At 42.1% G+C, this 19,796-nt stretch overlaps 1 protein-coding gene across 9 annotated transcripts in view; it reads right to left on the minus strand.

The window, feature by feature from the left end:
* Nucleotides 1-9,486: 9,486 nt before the first annotated feature.
* Ten-m (teneurin transmembrane protein Ten-m) overlaps nucleotides 9,487-19,796 on the minus strand; it is a 409,761-nt gene continuing 399,451 nt past the window's right edge. For all 9 annotated transcript variants that reach the window (XM_065234804.1, XM_065234802.1, XM_065234803.1 and 6 more), the window contains 2 exons: nucleotides 14,462-19,298; nucleotides 9,487-14,402 (listed from right to left, as the gene is read on the minus strand). In XM_065234804.1, coding sequence (XP_065090876.1) covers nucleotides 13,647-14,402; nucleotides 14,462-19,298 — 5,593 coding nt within the window. In that variant the 3' untranslated portion in view covers nucleotides 9,487-13,646. The remainder of the gene's footprint in view (nucleotides 14,403-14,461; nucleotides 19,299-19,796) is intronic.

Here is a 19,796-nt window from a genome sequence, read left to right on the forward strand (position 1 = left end):
TTAAAACCCTGCTTAATATGTTAAACATTGCTATCACTATGAGTTTATATGTGTTTAATTGGAAATAGGAATAACTTTTCGGTCATAGCGGTGCCGGTGGTGTAGTGGTTAGCGTGATTGCCTCTCACCCCAAAAGGCCTGGGTTCAATCCCAGTCGGCGCCGCCGGGATTTTCTGAGGCACAAAATCTCTCATCACGTCTTCCTTCGGAAGGGAAGTAAAGCCGATGGGTAAAGGTAGGGTAGTAGGCGGTGGTGGTGTAGGCGCTGTCTCCCTGGCGTCGATCCTCGTAATTGTTCCTTGATAAAAATGGCCGCCGAGAGGAAAGCCTCCATTTTGTTGTTCCAAAGCACTGGAACAACGCGCTACAAAAATTTTGACCTTCGTGACCTCTTTCAAGGATGGAGAAGATCTTTTGCAACTTGAAATCTGCAAACAGGGTCTTGACGAAATGCGTGAATCCTTTTTTGAGAACGAGACCAAACTTTACGGCCTAGTCAAGGACTATGAAGTTTCGGTTATCGAAACGGAAGGTGAAGAATATTACGATCTGTTAAGTGAGATTAATTATCAGATCACCAAAAAATTTAAACCCCTTTCGGACCCCCAATATACAAAGCCCTCTCTCGACACCAGTGTTTCTCAAAAGCCCTTCCCTGATTCTTCTATCAAGCTTCCGAAAATTACGTTGCCACATTTCAGTGGGCATTACGAGCAGTGGATCTATTTCCAGAGTCAGTTCAACCTGCTGGTCCGGCGAAATGAATTCCTCAACGATCAACAGCGTCTACACTATCTTCGATCGTGTCTTACTGGTGAAGCTGCGGCTGTTGAAACCCCGGAAGAATCCATTTCATCATTGTGGAAGGCTCCCCGAGTAAAGTCCAGCATCAAAATGACAGCAAATTTAAATCAAGTTTTGATATCAACATCAAACTGAAATCCTAATTTGATTTCAGTTTATGCAATTGATAAATTTCGTTTTCATTTTGCTGTACATTTGCTCTACAAAAATATGTTGTTGCGGGTTTGTTTTCATTGCCTTAGCATAACATCAAATTTATTACTTGTTTAGTTATCAACAGGAAAAATTGATATCAAATTGAGTTTTCAGTTTGCTCTCACTGATAGCAGAAATAGTTTTCAATGTGATGTCACAGGAAGATTTTTTTGCTCTCAATTTTGATATTTTAACCGTTAAAACGACCAAAACGACAGCAACCTGAGTAATCATTATCAGCGAAATCACAACATCAAATTTAGATTTCAATTTGATCTCAGACTTTGCTCGGGTCTCGAGTCACGGTACGAGAATCGAGGTTGAAGCTCAATCTCGATTCAATTTCGGAGTCAATGGTGGTCTACGTCATCGCATCTCGTCTCGATAAGCAAACTCAAGGACTTCGAATTCCAAATCGTCGGAACAAACTTAGTCAAATGGCAGGAAATGATCGACTTTCTGCAAAACCGTTGCCGCGTTTTGGAAAATTTGGAACAGGACTACAAACCATCGTCTCGACCCAACAGAAAACCCAATAATCAATACGAAACTAACTATTTTAAATTGGCTCACTACTTGACTAGCCTATTGGTCCCAAGCAAATCGATTAACGTATCCCATTCTTGTATAAATTCCAGTACTACACTGTTTTGATTCGCTATGAAAGTTTGAAAGATAAAATGAGGGGTTCGTAGATTTTCCTATGTTTCGAGGGGTGCATCGATTAGCTTGGGACCGAAGATAGTACCAGAGCTTAGCCAAAAAGTTGAGCTCGTTTTTTCGGGACCTTCTGGTCTTAGAGTTACCTTTATGGTATACCTATCGGCATCAAACAACAACCGAAGGTTTTGGTCAGTTCACGTGAAGATGATTCAAAGAAGAGGTTTGGTTGTTTCCACTGTATGGGTAACCATTACATCAACGAGTGCCGATCTTTCTTGGCCAAGTCCGCATCGCAATGCTTTCAGCGAATCAAAGAGCTTCATTTGTGCGTCAATTGTTTTAGTAATCGCCATATTGTTGCTGAGTGCAAAAGTAGCTCATGCATAGACTGTGGACAATGCGAGGGGCACGCAATAGCCTTTTTGACTGCGTTGGATTTAAAGTACAAGGTGTTTAACTATGTAATTAAGTAATTAAAAATGAAAATTAAGTTTTTCATTTAATTAAATTTAATTTCGCGTAATCAAAGCAGTGCCAGTGTAATTACTGTAATTAAAACACGTACCTCAATTTGATTACGTAATTAATGTAATTAAAAATTAATTTTCTGTAATTAATGTAATTAAAGTTACACAAATGTAATTAAAAATGTACCCAAATCCTTATTCTTGAACTATTTAAAAAAAAATGAAGAAAACCCTTAACACATACTCGAATGAATTTATTTATTCAAAAACTCTTCTTACACCCTGAAATACGCATATTAATGTTTTACTAGACTACAAACATGACCAATTCTGCGAATACTTATACTAAATTTCTTGGAGCACCATGCTAGAGTTGGAAACTGAAATAATCCACTCGCGACAATCGATTTCACTTTCGTTTTGTACGTTCAACATAATGTCGTATCTAGTGCACTGTATTCGTTGAATAATGCGCTTTAATGCAGAACTAGAATAAAATCGATTGTCACAAGTGGGTTATATCGGTTTACAACTCTAGCGACAATATACAGTGAAAAGGAAGTGATATTCATAATGAGGGCCGTGATTGCCATACAAATGAAATGGAAATCTCTTAGTTGTGACCGACAAGTCTTGAAATTTTACATTTCCTTAAATTCAAGCAATTCCTCGAGCAAATTTCCTCCCGATCAAAAAATGTTCGAATTTTAAGCCATGCTCGCAGTACAGTTCGACAGATGATGATATTAGCTTGTGCCTGAATTAACGGATTCAATGGAAGATGTAAATGCATTTGCATTAATTTTCTGATGTTACGCGTGAATTCTTCGATTATTTCAATATTTCTTTCAAACTTAATATTATTATACTAATAATAATTAACAGATTTAAGGCAGAGTTCATTAACAAAAAAAAATATAATCAGGTTTTGGTTGCAGACACTAAGATGATTCAAACCAATTGTGTGCTTTTATTTGTATTATCGCCATCATATGATCACATCCGTATTCAGAATTGACGCGATAGCATTTATGAAATTCGCCTCCCCATTGTTCGTCTTTCCATGGGTCAACTAAACTATGGGCAGAACTCCAAACCGATAGGAAACGATGAGTCCCATGTGCACAGGACACGAAATGATCGTTACCGATCAACTTGACACACTCAAGTTATCCGTGCTGGGAAGACAATTGCATACCAGCTGCGATTTTTTCCCGGAAGTAGCTCAGCGTGTGAATGTCCAAAGTTTGATATTGCACACGAGGGGTTCCGGTTCTTATTGGGAGTTGGATATTTAACCGGGGGGGGGGGGGGGGGTGGGACAATTAAATGGGACTGTGGACTGTCTAATACCATTATTAGCCGTGCAGAATCATGAAGTTTGATATGTCGCACGAAGGATTTTGGTTCTTGTCGATAATTGAAAATATACCCGGGAACACCGGAACATGCCAGGGAGGTCTAATGGGATCGTGGGCTCTCAAAAAGACCATTACTGGCCGACTTCAGCAGAATCATAAAGTTTGATATGTCGCATGACGTGTTTTGGTTCTTGTGGAGAATCGGTCACTTGCCCGGGGACACAGGAACATGCCCGAGAGGGCTAGTGTGACCGTCGAGTCTCATTAAGGCCATTACCAGCCAAAATTTGGAAAAACCTGGAATTTTGATATGTCGCACGATGGGTTTCGTTCTTGTTGAGAATTGGCCACTTCCCCGGGGGCACCGGAACATTCCCGGAAGGGCTAGTGTGACCATGGACTTTCAATAAGGCCATTACTGACCAAGATTTGTAAAATCATGTTGTTTGATATGTCGAATGATGGGTTTTGGTTCTTGTTGAGAATTTGCCACTTACCCGGGGGCACCGGAACATGTCTGGGAGGGCTAGTGTGACCATGAACTCTCAATAAGGCCATTACTGGCCAAAATTTGTAAAATCATGAAGTTTGATATGTCGCATGATGGGTTTTGGTTCTTGTTGAGAATTGGCCACTTCCCCGGGGCACCGGAACATTTTCGAGATGCCCAATGTGATTGTGAACCATCGAAATAGCTGCCACTTGTCCAATTACATCGTTTGAGAGAAAAAAATATGATGTTCATCGTGTGTATACTTATTACAGAACAATAAAGCCGAATACCGACCAAAAGCGACCCCACCGGAAACCGAAATAACTCCGGAACCATGAATTGATCGAAATATTTTCAGATGTATTCAGAAACTTCAATAGATTCAAGACAAAATTCAATTTGTTTTAAAGACAAATATTGAGAAATTATGTTTTTATAGCTAATTGAATTTTGAAATCTATGCAAATTTAGACGTTAGGCACGCAAAGGTTAACATAATTTTCTATTGTAATTCTGTTTTCGTTCGCATCCTCCAAATTAAATTCGTTATTTCTTAGGTTGAACCAGGTAGCACACACAAACATTCCTTTCATTGTCGCATACTCCGGTGCTTTTACAGGGGCGTGATCCAGGATATAGTTCATTGCCCTGCCAACACCTCGGCAGTATTTAAAATCCGACTACATTTCCAATCACGAACCGATCGTTGTATGTGAATTGGCACCAATCACCAACTGACATTATCCTTAACGTAGCAAAAGGGCCTGTGAAATTTTTGTTTCACGGGCCAATTACGAAAGGGTCTAACGGTACGCTGGGGGAAATTTAAGTACATTTCTCGTTGTACATTAATGGAGTTAATGTACTTAATTTATGCGACTTGTAATTAAAGCTGAAATTTGTACTTAAAAGTAATTAAATCAAAAAATTTCCGACGCTCGTAGTTAAAGTAATTAATCATGTAGTTAACTGTAATTATTGTACTTAAAAAAGGCTTGCGTAGGAGTTAAAGGTTATTGCGTGCCCCTCGGGACAATGCCACAATACCCTTCTCCATTTTGAACCCAAGTCATCGAACCCTTCAAACAGTGCATCGAAAAATAATTACAATTCGAAGGTTATCGGTAGCAGCAACGGACAACAAGCTGAACCTGAGGCTGGTCCAAGCCGTGTCGGATTGTGTGTTACCAAAATCATCGACCCCAATCAGCTAAGCTCTCCAGTCTCGATGGAAGCGCCCGGACCAGAGGCGTTTCACATTCCGAGCGGAAATTCAAACTCGAAAACAATGTCAACTTCTCGTATCCACCGATCAAGCGTTGTTGCATACAGCTATCGTGTTCATTCGTGGTGGTAATGGTGAGCTTCAACAGTGTCGAGCAGTATTGGACTCCTGCGCGATGTGTACGTTCATGACTACGTCCTGTGCGCATAAGTTACGTCTCAAAATCTTCTCGTCAAATGTCTCGGTTGTTGGGTTCGGAGAAGCAGGCCGGAAGATTGGAGAATCTGTCGTTGCACATGTGAGGTCGAAAACAGCTTTCTTCGATTCGATCTCTGAATTTCTCGTCACTCCCAGCATAACAACCAAACTTCCGCTACAATCTTTCAGTATAAGCAAGAGTAGATTGATCTCGCCGACCCTCTCTTCAATCATACGGCCAAGGTGGAAATTCTTTTTGGCATCTTGGATTGGGACAAAATGATGTTGAGTCGCACCTACAAACTTTCGGATGGTCAACCAACTTTTCGTCAAACCGTATTCGGCTGGGTTGCTGGAGGTCCTGTAACCGAAAGGAACAACTACTCTATTGTGCAAGCGCTTCCGGTAACCAACGAGCAGCTAAACAAACAACTCGTAAAACTCTGGCAGCTGGAGAGCTATGGTCAAGAACGAATCTACTCTACTGACGAACAACAGGCTGAAGATCACTTCATGCCGACACATCATCGTGACGAATCTGGTCGTTACGTTCTCGCTCTGCCATTCAAGGACATCGGCAGGGAATTGGGGGATTCTAGTCACATGGCTCATCGTGGATTTCTTCTGCTCGAAAAAAGATTGATGAAGGATCGACATTTGTACTCAGAATACCGAAAGTTCATGCAAGAGTACATAGACTTGGGCCATATGGAAAAGGTCATCACATTCGATCCCTCCGAGCCTTCAAAGGAAACGTGCTATTTTATCCCACATCATGCCATTCAAAGGCCGGAAAGTAATACGACGAAGGTTCGAGTAGTTTTCGATGCGTCGGCGAAAAGTAGCAATGGATTATCATTAAATGATCTTCTATTAGTGGGTCCAACCCTTCAGCCCCATCTAGTGAACATTTTTTTTTGGTTTTCGAGTCCACAAGGTCGTCGCAACAACAGATGTTTCGAAAATGTTCCGGCAAATGCTTGTGTGGAAGAAAGATCGTCGATTCTTGTACATTCTGTGGAGATCCAGTCCCGATCCACTCGTATATTGTTCCAAATATGTGCAGACGAAGCCGGAAAATTTCCATTAGTTGCACAATTTGGGAAAAAATCAGTGTATGTCGACGATGCATTGTTCGGTGCTGAGACAGTGGAGGAAGTTTTGGAGATGCGGAGACAGTTTGAAGGCATGCTGGCAACGGCTGGATTCGACCTGCACAAGTGGCGTTTGAACCGTAAAGAAGTATAGGCGGATCTTCCTACCAAAAAAACTGGAGCCGAAGGTGCTGTTCAGCGAAGAAGGGCGTACAAAAACACTTGGGTTAACTTGGAAACCCGCTCAAGACATCTTTAGTTTCGAGATTCCGTTAGCAGCATTCAGTGAAGGATTTTCCACATGATGACAGGAAAATTGCTGATGCAGGAACTATGGAGACCAGTGCTGTAAATTCTCAAAATTGAACATTTTTGATGAAAATGAGAAAAGTAGCTATCTGCTATCAAAGGGGACCTCCTTCGAATGGGTGGTATCAGTTGCTTAGTCACTTGACGAAGGCATGGATCATTCTCATTTAAGAAACGCTTGACATCATTCAATTGAGTGTAACCTACACACTTACACGCAGAAAAAACACTCAGGCGTAAATTAACAAAATATTTTGTTATTTTTAATACGAAATTTATGTTTGATTCAATTCGTAAAAATGGTTTAAATAAATGCAGCACTCCATTTAAATCAAAATAATAAAATTGTTTGAACTGCATGTGTCAAACTGTCAGTCTGTGTCGGCATGCATTTCACATCTTTTCAACTATGTTAATATTTCTAATTTATTTCATGTTATTTCTTTAAAAAGAAGATCCAAGAGTTTGTTTCGACAATTCCAAGCATACCGAAAACTACTATTCCGCAATCAATGGCAAACGTGTTTCGACCAGGAGAACCAGGTAGGTGGAAGGTGAACCTTTCAAAATAAGCATCTACGAATCTTCTATTATTTCACATTTCCAGATGTGGATATGCTCAGTGGACACAAACCATAACAACAAGCCGAGTTGTAGCAATCCAGATGTTGACGCCACGTCCTCCAATTCAGCAAGAGAACCTTCAAAAGTAATGTAACATCATCGAAATTTAGGAAAAGCCCAACTTCCTTCAAGCATTAGGAGCTGAGACAAACAACGGCTACCGATGCCGATTAAAATTTCTCCACCTCCTCCTAGTGACCCTCACTATTCCTCCAAAATATGGTTCCACCAAACTTCCAGGCGCATAATCATCAAATTTCCAACCACAACGTCTGGCTCAGAAGATTTAAGAGAACCATCTCTTGTTGAACCATCATCGTCATCATCAGCCACCATCGCTGCACTTACAGCAGATCCAGCAACACAAATAGTCAACATTTACACCAACAACATCAGAATCAACACCAGAATGGTTCTGGCTCTGGCGAATATGACGAGTATGCCAACTTAATTAAGCGAACGTGACAAACAGTGACTGCTCAATTGTCTCAATCGATCAAAGACTTCTCGTATTTCTTACTACTTTTACATGTTATTTGCAATATTTTTTTCAATAAAGACAACCTGGGCATTGAAAAAAACGATTCTTAAATAATCAAAATGATGTTTCAAGCCAACAAAAAACGTACATTGATTCAAAAATTGCTTCAATTTGATCCAAGCAAACATTTTGTTTGAATCAATAATTACCGATGATCAATTTAATAAAGTTAATATAATTATTTTAACTCAATGTTTTTGTTGAATTACTCTATCAATTTTATTGATCCATATTCTATTCAAAATTTTGTTTAAAGGGAAACGAACTTTATTTGATTCACCTGCACCACCGAGCAGCTCGGCATTTTATTTTGCTGGATCTCAGTGAAAAACTTGCCGAGATTCAGCTAACAAACGGGAATTTTGCCGAGATCTCAGCTAACAAACATATTTTTTGCTGAATTTCCAGCAAAATAAAATGCCGAGCTGTTCGATGGTGCCCGTCTCGGCAAAAAAATCTAAGTGTGTACACATAAACGGAGCTCTGGTCGAAAAGCCTAAGCCAACCCGACACCAATCTGACTTATACCAAACCCCAACCCGATGTTGACCCGACATAAACCCAAAATTGACCCGACAACAACACTACATTGGGTCGACATCAACTTTAAATTTACCCTACTTTGATCCGACAACGGGTCGACTTGTCTGTTCGGGACCATTTTGCTGGATTTCTTCCATACTCCACTGTCGTATATCAAATAATAGTGAGTAACTCAATTGACCAGTGACGATGAGCTTCGAATGAGAAAGGGACTCTTCAAATTATGGTCAAGTGATAATTTGTCTTCACAGAATTGATTGAATGAATGAATGATATGAAAATAAACAGCACTGATTGAGACAGAAGCAAATCTGAGATGTAGCGTTGCATCCAGAACAAGAACAGGTATGGAACGAATATCGACGTCAACTGCACACGATCGAAACTGCCAGGATCAGCCGCTGTGTGCTTCCTCTTGAGAACACGAACTGTGTCGAACTATTAGGCTTTAGTGATGCGTCCAATAAGGGCTATGGGGCTTGTCTGTATCTCCGGTCACGAAACGTCAAAGGTCAAATTTCAATAAAATTGTTGTGTTTGAAATCGCACGTTGCACCTCTCAAGGCCAATCGAGCCACGATTCCGCGCTTAGAACTTATCAAGTAACACGAACCCTACCAGTTGAAATTAACCAAGTCAGACTTTGGAGTGATTCAACAATTGCACTCAGCTGGATAAACAGTTCACCTCAATATTCATAAGGAGTTGTCATTGAAATTTTCTTCAATGCTACGAAGTGCATTCTGGGATCTTGGAAAATTTTCAAAAAAGATTTTTGTAAAATGTCCGATTCAGGATAACTTTGTACAGAACTTTGAGAAAATTAAACAGTAACATCCCAAATAAAGTAAAACAAAAAAAAACTATTCAATGGACACATCGATTTTTGTTTATCTGTCTTCCAATGAAAAGAGTTTCAAAATGGAATGTGATATAACCTGTTTGACGACTTCAAAATGTGATCCCGAATTTATTTTTTAAATATTTTTTTATTTATCTTTCATCATTAGTTTTTCATGAATAATAATAATTAATAATAATCGTAATAATAATATTGTTGCTTTTCGGTTTTTCATTCTTCCTCCGCACTACCCATAATTTTTACAGTGTTTCTTTTTTCTTCGCTTCTTATGTTTGTCGCTCTTCGTCAATTTGCTTCAATTTATTTACCACTAATTTTTTTTTTCTTGTTTTAAGGTTTTTCTATACTTCATACAACTTTTTCTTGTTGTTGTTGTTGTTGTTAATTTACTGTTTTATTTGTTGTTGTGTTTTCTTCTTTTTTTTTTATATACGTTTTTGTTTGTCCCTAGCATTAATATATTACAAAAAAAGGAGATTCACTCACTAGCTTTCGTTTTCTTTTTCTTTTTCATGTCATGTTTGTTTCTCTCGTTTGTCAATTGTTTTCTCACTACTGCTGCCAGTTTCCACATGACCACAGTGATAATAATAATGATAACATTTGTGTTGTTTTCACATTTCTCGTTATGCATCTTTGATTTTTCTCAAATGGCTTTTTTTTTTCATTTGGTTATCGCCAATGTGTTTGTTAAAAACGTTTGATTTTACAGTCCTAGTTCGTGGCGGGTTTTTGGGAAAAGTATACAAAAAGAGACTTATGGGGAACGGTCCTACAAAAAGTCCCAATTGTGGTATTACCGACAGTGTATCGCTATATTATAGCAATTGATGTGGGGGTATGTGTGTGTGTCGGTTTGGGTTGTTTGATAACGACAAGTTTCACGAATATAGAGGTTCTACAACTAAGTAATTTCCCATCGTTTCATCAACCTCTGGCACAACTCAGCTGAGCGAGAGAAAAGTGACCGGGTTGCTTGAATCTATATGTACACATTTTTTAGTTAACTGAAAAATGAACAGTGGTTCATTTTTGAGAAATGCCTTTCGTTTAGTTAAAACTAGGATTTCGTGGAAGTGGGATAGTCAGAAAACAATAAATACACTTTTTTTTGTTATACAAATTATATACATAATTTTACAAACGTGGGACTTATCAATCAGCAAAGGCGTGGTTGATTCGAAACAATTTTCGGATTGCACAATTTTGGACGTTTTTCCGGAAACTAACACATCGAGTCACAGAAAGAAGTCTTTTCCACTCTCGCATCGAGAGCAGTTGCAACAGAGTCGTAGAAACAAAGCTTATTCTTTTTTATTGCTTTTCAGTTCAACGTTCCTTTTAGTTTTTCCCTTCTATTTTCTGTAGTAGTAATCCTCTACGTTTCTACGTTCATGTAAATGTATCTCGCGCTAAAGGATCCGAGAAGTACCGAGCTTTGTCAACGTAAGTCCAGCACCACAGGAAGAGGTGGTGATATTTATACACAGGGGAAAAATGGAGGGGGCATGCAGTCATATTAACTTTTACTAAGAATCGTAAAATAGATCGATTACAAAAAATCTCCGATAAACTACTATTGTGTGCGAGAGCGTGTGTCTCTATATTGTTTAATGGAAAGCATGTAAAACTGAGTTTTGAGGAAAATCCATTCATAAGCGTCCTTTGGTTTACGGTTGTCTTCAGTTAAAACGATCGAGGAAAATGCTAAAAAACAATAGTCTAATGTTGTTATGAGCGAGTATTGGTGATAGTATTCTGAGGAAACGAGTATACATGTGTGTTGGTGTTTGAGTGGTTGCTGCGTCAAAAGAAGAAAATTTCCCATTTCACTGCCGTCTTTTCCGACAGCTTTCCGTCGTGTCTGTTTTTTCTACTTGTATTATGTTGCTTGGTATTGTTTGCCATTATCTATTTCATTCAACTAGTTTATTTTCTTTTGCAGATTTCTGGAATTGTTCTCTGAATACAGATGTCCTATTTCACTTGTATCGTGGTTTGTAAGTTGTTATTCTGTTTTCTATATGAATTTATTACAAATACCCTGTAGAAGCCAAGAAAAGAGAGAATTTACCGTTGTTCTTCTTTTGTTTTTTTACTGTCTGTTTTGCTGTCAACCATTCGAGTTGTTTTTTTTTTTACTATATCGACATTTGCTAGAGATTGTTTTCTTTTTTTTGTTTTTCTCTACTTATCAGTTTAAAATCAGGAAGCAAGACGGATTTGTGTCTGTGTATGTATGATTTCGTTTCGTTTGTGGTGTATCAAGAGTAGTTAAATTAACATTTGTTTTATTTTTACACATTTCATTTCTCACGTTAAGCTCGATTCTGAATCGAAATTAAAACAGCGTTTCTCTGCACAAATTAAAATCGCACAAACACGTGCGACGCCATGATTCACTACTACACGCGCACTGTTTGGGTGTTGTTTATATTTATGTAGAGGGAGACGGTCGTTGCCTAGCAACGGAATGCGATGGCAACAGTGTTGCCAGCGCAACCACGCGTTTGGCGACCAGATAAAATCAGTAAAATTTGCAGAAGGAGAAGATTTCACTACTCAATGTTCGGTTCTGCTTTCTGTTTTTGTCTCACTTTGTCATTTTATCACTAAGTTTCTAAATTACTGTACAACGATTTTTTTGTTTCTTTCCTTTGTCACCCTATTAATTAAGTGTCTTATCGTTCCCTTTTTTCTTCACATCGCTTCTATGCGCTTTTCCTCCGTCTCCGGTTTTATATGGCACCACTTGTAACTTCTGCTCCGTTGATTAATTTTCTAATCCGCATTTGAGTTTTTCATTTTCTCATTCGAGATTTCTCAGTCAGTCCGTTTTACTTTATTTTGCTTTTGTGTTATTTCATTAAGATTCTTTTGTTTTTGTAAAAATATCTCCACGACCATTTTTGAGTTGTCTCCGGTTTTGTTGTTGTTGTTGTGAGTCTTTTTCAAATGTCAGTTAATTTTTCAGTTTTATATGCGTCGTTGTTGCCGTCTTCGACGACGGTGACACAGCATCGACTAGTTCCAATGGCACTGTTCGCACAACACCAATTTGTTTTTTTCTTACTTCTGTTCTGTTTGAGTCTGTGTATTTTTTTTTTAATTTTCATATTCTACTATGTGTGTGTGTTCATGTTGTTTTGCTTCTTAAATCTTAAAAATTATTTGCTTCTTACACGCTAAAGACATTCACAATTTCACATTTAATTTTCATCTAATTAACTACATTCTCCACTATTTATAAGTTTTTTCTCCATTGTATGCTTCCTTACCCCTTCTTCTTCTATTTCTCTCTTTCTCTCTCATTCTTTGCAAAATATATAAAATGATAATATTGTTTTTTCTCTCTTCTGGCCTACTCTGATCAATTTTTTTTAGAGTGTAATGACTATGTATGTGTTTGTGTGTTTCGTTCATCTTTGCTGAGTGGATACGTGTGTATGTGAGTGTCAATGAGTGTGTTACTGTTTTGATTTGATTCGTTTGTTTTATATCATTTAATATTTTGATGACTTTTTTTTTCTTCAAGGGGACTTTTACATTTTTCATTTGTCTCTAACAGCTATTGATTATTGTTTATCCGATCGGATCCTCTGATTCGGTTGGTTGTGATGCTGCTGCTGCTGATGATGATGATGGGTCGGTGTTTCGTAGAAAAAATGACGACATTCACAACATGGCGGAAACCATATTTTTACGTTTTATAATTTGTAGCATTTCTTATTGTTTTTTTTTTGCTGCCAGGGATCTCTATAAAAATATGTGTTCTTTTTTTCAATTTGGGTTTTCTCTTCTCAGTGGTGTGTTTCGCTTCCTGTGATTTTGTTTCTGTGTGTGTATGTGTTGTGTATCTTTTGCTGATATTATCATTCTGCTATATGTTTTCGTCATTTGATTCTCTTTGAATGAGAAAGAGCTTACTCAAGTGTAGAAAACTTGTCACTGCCACAGTATTTTTTTTTTCTTTGCACAATCTTATCATCTTTTCCGTAATCGTTATCTTCATTTTGTTTAATCCTACGAAAATAATCCAAAATAAATCTATGTATCACAATATTTCTAATATTTACGTCTCTTTCTTCAAATCAGTTCTCGGAGAAAGATTTTCCTTAAAAGAGAGAGCGCTCTTTGAAATTTGCTTAAATCTTGTTTTCGCAACGTTTCATTTTTGTTTTTTTTTTTGGAAAGCTTCACAGATCGGATAGAGATATTACACTAACGAGGGGGTTGCTAACGTGGCGGCGAAAGCGCCAGTACTATTTCACGAGCTTTCGTGCCTGTGTTGCCGCAACGCTAGCGTTTTGTGCGATCCTCCGCTCTTCCGTCGTTTCCGCTTCGAGTCCCGCTGGAAGGCCACATTGCCCGGATCGTCCGCCAGCTGAGGATATTTGTGTATGCTGTGAATGTCGACACCGACCCATCCATCGACATCACCATGCGATATCAGTTCTTCTTTCTCCTCTTCCGTCCAGTCGCCCCGCCCTTGGAAGCCCGCAGCCACCAGCTGCTTCTCCAGTTCCCAAGCTCTCTCGACTGCTCGCTTATGAGCATGCTTCAGAATTCGGTGTCGCTCCTGTTCGGGATCGACACCGTACTTGATGATCACGACCGCGTCCGGTCCATGTAACCTCAGCTCTTTGCCGTTCGTTCCCGCATGATCGTTGATCTCGTGTGTCGAGATGTTGAACATTCCACCCAGTCTGCGAAGCTCTTCCGTGTCATCACGTAGCTTCATGATATTGTCCTTGACAAAGTAGAACACATCCTGATCGTGGATGCTGAAGTGTAGATCTAGGAAGTACGAACTGTTGAACACCGACGACACAACGTCCTGAACTACACTGTTTGAGCCATCAACGACGCTGACTAACGCCCGTCCGTCGATCCGAGAGATCAGTACACCCTCACCGAACACTCCTCGTCGGTAGGCCACCCTTGGCAGCAAGTTCCTCGTCTTCAGTTCCATCTTTAGCAACGGTTTCGGCACAAATCCAAAGTCGGAGAACTTCTCGTCCACCTATTTAATAAAAGAAAAACTCATCAATAATCCACCCCTCCTAATCCAACCGAACTTACCTTCTCAACAATACACTGCAATCCAGACATCACGCCAAAGTCCGGCGCCAACTGTGGTGACTTGATCATAGCATTCGGTTTGTAGATCATATCCTTAGTGTACTTCGATCCCTGCATCTTGGTCACGTCGTATCCGAACAGCTTCAACCAGGACTTCAGATCGTTCATGTAGTTCATCGGCTCTTTCCGGTTGATTGGATCGTTATTATGGAATCGATAGATGAACACATCCGTCGGCAATTGCATCTCCGTAGCCAGCTGTTCCCACGAAGGAGTCATCCACTGTCCCACCGCTGTATCGTACAATCGTTTCTCCATGTACACCAGTCGAGTATTCGGATCGAGCAATCCACCATGGAAGTCGATCGGTACGAAAAAGTCCGGGTTCGAATCCTTCACAATCTTACCGAACGGAGTTCGGCGAACCTCCTTCATAATGTTACCATTGATGTCGAAGAACGCGATTGGCGATCCATTCTGATCGGTTGCCACGTAGTACCGCTGTTCGCCCGTCTCCACCGCTACCAACATATCCCGATCGTCGTACAGGAACCGGAACGTCCTGGACACCTTCGGGTAGTGAATGTGCGTAATCAGTTCCGGCGAGTTGATGTTGGCATAGAAGTACTGCGTTACGTTGCCCTTCTCATCATGACTGGCCACCAGTCGGCCCATGTCGTCGTAGAAGTACCAGGTTTGGAAGCGGTCGCGTTCCAGAGCGTGGATCAATTGACCTCGGTTGTTGTATCGATACTTTTGCTCACCTCGCCTTACCACATAGCCTCGGGCATCGTAGCTGTTGAACTCCACGTCTCCGACCTGCACCACTCGATCACCGGTGTCATATCCCAGATTTGTTTTGTCACCGTGCTCCAATATCCCAATTATATTACCATTCTCGTCGTACAGATACTTCCAGCTGTTCGTTCCCACAACCTCACTCACGTGGCCATCCGCATTGTAGTTCACCTTATCCAGCGAAGTCACACGACCCACCATCACCTTGTGCGTCTTGATTCTATTCCTCAGATCATAATCCAACTCCAAACGATACACATCGAACGACTTGATGTTGATCAACACACTCTTCACACGACCATGCTCGTCAAAGTCCGTAATCGTGAAGAACTGCTTCGAAGTGTCCTGCACCACCGTCCGATTGAACGCATTCCTCGTAATCCTAAGATCACTTATCGCATCCAGCGTTCCCAAACTCTGGCCATACTTGTACCGCAAAATCGGCAAATCCTTTCCATCGATATCCATCTCGATTCCACTCATCCGTGCATTGCCATCGTACTGGTACTTGAAGTGTGCCGAAGCCAGAGCACTCTTCGAACCGAACTTCAACTTCTCGTCCTTCATCACTCCGGCATGGTACTTGAATTCTCTTCTCAGCTCAAATCCTGGCTCCAAAACTTCAACCATCTTCACCAGGCTCGTACTCTCCTGATAGGTGTATTGTGTGGAGGACAACCCGGCCAGAATCGTCTCCAGTCGTCCAGCACTGTCATACACGAACGCCACCTTTCCGGATTGATGCGGGTGAATCTTGGCCAAGATCTGCCCATCGTCGTTGTACAGAATCTCAAACGGATGGCGATTGATCGGGGAGAAGTACTGATACTTGAAGAACCCTAGCGAAGTCTGCAGCGAGAAGGCATGGATATGTCCCCTAGGGGTCGTCAGCGATTGCAATGCCCCCGCATCATCATACTGCAGTAGGTAATCTGATCGACGTGGCGTTGTCACCTTCAACGGTAGACTACTGATCGTGTCCTTGAATGCGTACACAATCGAGCTTTCGTCTCCGTATTTGATCTCGTTCAAACGACCCGCTCGATCGAAGGTGTATTCCTCCTTGAGGTTACCCCACTTCCACGAGATCAACCGTCCAAAGCGATCGTACTCCAAATCTACATCAGCGTACTCACCTGACTGCGGACGATAGGAAATCGGTCGGGAAGACTTGTCATAGGTTACATTCAACAGTTCAGTCTTATCGTCTACCGAAACGGTGATCGACGAGCTGTCCTTCTCGAATTCGAACGTTAGGAGATTCTCTCCGTTCACGCGCAGCTTCCTTCCGACCTGAGTCAGTGAACGAGAATTCTTACCCCTAACCGGAACATGCCTGATAAAGTATCTCCACTCGAAGCGGTTCGACAGGTCTCCATTGATCTCGGTTCGCTGCTTCGACGGCACTGGGTAACTTTCACCCAGTAAAGGATCGATTTCCGCTAGCAGAATGTACGGCACCGATTCAACTGAAACCGTATTGCCCCATGGTGAAACACTGGTGGTACCTCCGTCAACCTGAACCGTAGTCTTGGTGGCAGCTTCGCCAACTCGCGACACAACCGATGATCCCTGAATCAGCATGGAAACTTCTCGCTGCGAGTTTTCCGTTATCTTAACGGTAGCTCCCTTGACGCTTAGATCAAACGAGAGGTCGATGACCTTTCCGGTCGGAGTGACAGCTGAGGTCAACCTACCGAATTCGTCGTAGTTATACACGTACGAGCGTCCCGTTGAGTCGAGCTTCGTCTTCAGAAGGCCCGTTGGTCCGTGATAATCGAATGTGACATTGTAGTTGTCCGGAGTGTTCAGTTCGTGCAGCATCTTCATACGCGTCATCCGTAGCCGGCACTTTTGACCCTTGGTATTCTCGATTGAGTTTACCTGGGAGGTGTAGTCTCGCAACAGGAACACCTTATTTCCGGCGGCGTCCGTAACGGTGCTTAGTTTACCATTGGACGTGTTGACGTTGTATAGGAAACTGTACGTCGTTTCCCCAGTCATGATATTCTTGGTGGCGATATGTTGGCCGAAGCGGTTGAACACATAGATCTCCTGCGCGTTGGGGGCATAGATTTCGTACTCCTTGGAGGTGCCCGCTTCTGGAAGACTTGAGATAACCGATCGGATGCGGTAGTTGGCCTGATCGGCGATATGCACGTGGCCATCGGGTGTGACGGTGATGGCCGAGATAGTGTTGAATTTGGCACTGATAGCTAGGTAGTGGTCGGCTTCGTAGCAATCACAACCTCGCTCGAGGCAGTTGCACTTGGATTCGGCTCCAGCGTAGGCGGCTACTTTTCCATCGGTGCCGATCACTCGAATACGGTTGATTCTTTGCGAGTCGCTTTCCGCAACGTAGAGATCGCCGGATGGAGCAAAAGCGATGCTTTGTGGCATAACTAGGGTGGCGTGAGCGGCGAGATCCGAATCGAAGGTTGTCGGGGAAGCCGAAGCACAGTGCAGGGGCCGACCGGCGATAACTCGTACGCGACCATCGGGGGTCATCCGGAGGATCATGTGATCGTCGATGATGTGCAGTGTGTCGTCCAGCGGGTTTATAGTGAGCTCGGTGGGCCAGCGAAGGTGCATTTCTTCAATCTTGAGCGTTCCCTCGCAGGGAACTGGTTTCCAGTGTGATTTGTGCATGTGATTACCGATTAAGGTCTTGATGACTCCGTCCCGATCTACCATACGGATGTTGGTGCCGTCGGCAAAGTACAGGACATTGTTCGAGGAAATGGAAACCCCCTTCGGGTAAGCCAGTTTGGCATCTCGGGCTAGACCTCCATCTCCGCAGTGAGCTTCATCACCAGGTAGACATCGTTCTCCGCTGCCAACGACCGGCTCCCAATTGTGCTCTGGATCATGCGAATCGTCCTTGTTCTTAACCTTGATGATCTGATGGGATTCGGGATCAGAGATGTACAGTGAACCATCAAGTGGGCTCAGTGCCATGTGATAGCGATAGGAAACTCGAGTGGCGTTGAGTTTCACTACAGTCTTCACGGTACCGTCGATCATGATTCTACGGATGTAGTTGAAGTCACCAACGTACAGACTACCGTCTGGAGCTGCTGCTAGGGCTACCGGTGCCAGCAATTTCTGCTTTGAGGCAATTCCGTTGCAGTCGGTACATTCCAGCGGCCGTTGATGTCCGTCGCCCATGGTAGTCAGGATCACCCGAGGCTTGTGCTTCAGGTAAATGTTGGAACCATCACCCTTCTGCAAGATACCTTCGTGGAAGTTGTACCGATGGTGAATATCCAGGTTCCATCCACCCACTTCGGAAATACTCATATCGTGACCGCTCAGCTTGGTGGTTTGAACATCCCAAATGATGTCCTTACAATCGGTGTATTGGTAGCCAACTTTGACGACCGCCGTGGTAATGCCGTAAACTCGCTGACGATAGATGTTGAGCCTGTTCCACGGATAGGTGAACTTGATTCCTGGGTCGGCTTCGAAGACTCGTTCGAACAGGATACCTTCGATGGTGATTCGAAGGTGTATCAGCTTCAGTGTTGGTGGAATCGTATCCGGAGTCAATTGTAGTTTGATTGTTGACAAGTAGCCGGCAGCTCTGCTGCTGTGGTATACCAAGTTTAGTCCCGTTCCAGGAATTGCCAGGGATTCTTGAACGACTTGAGATTCCGCCAGGATCGCGCTACGATCAGGACAAGCTCCCTGGAAGCCGTGTTTCCACGTCGCCAGCACCACGGGCTTCATCGAGTCGTAGTCGTGCGAGAAACAGGTATGCGGTGGTCCAGTTTTCTCCTTATCATCCATAGTTGACATGATGACGGTGTCGATTATGACTACCTCATTCCAAGGAACCTGTACGATTCGGGTCTGCGGCCGGAATGGTGATCTTCCAAATTGTAACGTAATGGCGCCGCCTCCGTTGACCATCAAATCGAACCATCCGTCGTCGCGGGTCAGTGTGAAGCCCTCCAGGGGTGTAGACGTGCTGACGCGCACTCCGACCAGTCCCATCTGCAGCGACGTCACTACCCGACCTCGGATGACGGCCGACCGGCTGTGTTGTGGGAAGAAACAGAAAAACACCATTTAAGTCTGATTGTTGGAAAAACTTTTTCAATTGCTGAAATAATTGTCACTCGAATTACAAACACCCATGGTCCTGTTTTTCAGTACGATCCTAAGATAATTGCGTTCAGCGGATATAATCGATGGAAAAGTATTGGCCAACCTCGAAAAATCGAAAATAAACCAAAATCTCCACAAGGGACAACGACAACAAACGGCTACTGGCGCTACTTGGTACACGAACACGGATGGATGATGGATTTTTGTGGCATGAATTGGGAGATAGGGAATATAGGTACATACATATTCGATTATTGGGACGTGCATGCATGGGAACACGGACGGGGACAATACGAGAAAATAAAATATGAATAAATCATGCATAAATAATAGTTAATTAGTGAAAAAATGCTGATATGTTTCGATTTTTCAAACAAACAAAAACAGCAAGCAGCTCGCTGTCTCTTCGCCGGGCGTCACGTGAAAT

The sequence above is a fragment of the Ochlerotatus camptorhynchus genome, unplaced genomic scaffold (assembly GCF_037179485.1).
Source record: "Ochlerotatus camptorhynchus isolate MF236.1 unplaced genomic scaffold, CSIRO-AGI_Acam_v1.1 ptg000443l, whole genome shotgun sequence".
In the NCBI taxonomy this organism is placed as follows: Eukaryota; Metazoa; Arthropoda; class Insecta; order Diptera; family Culicidae; genus Ochlerotatus; species Ochlerotatus camptorhynchus.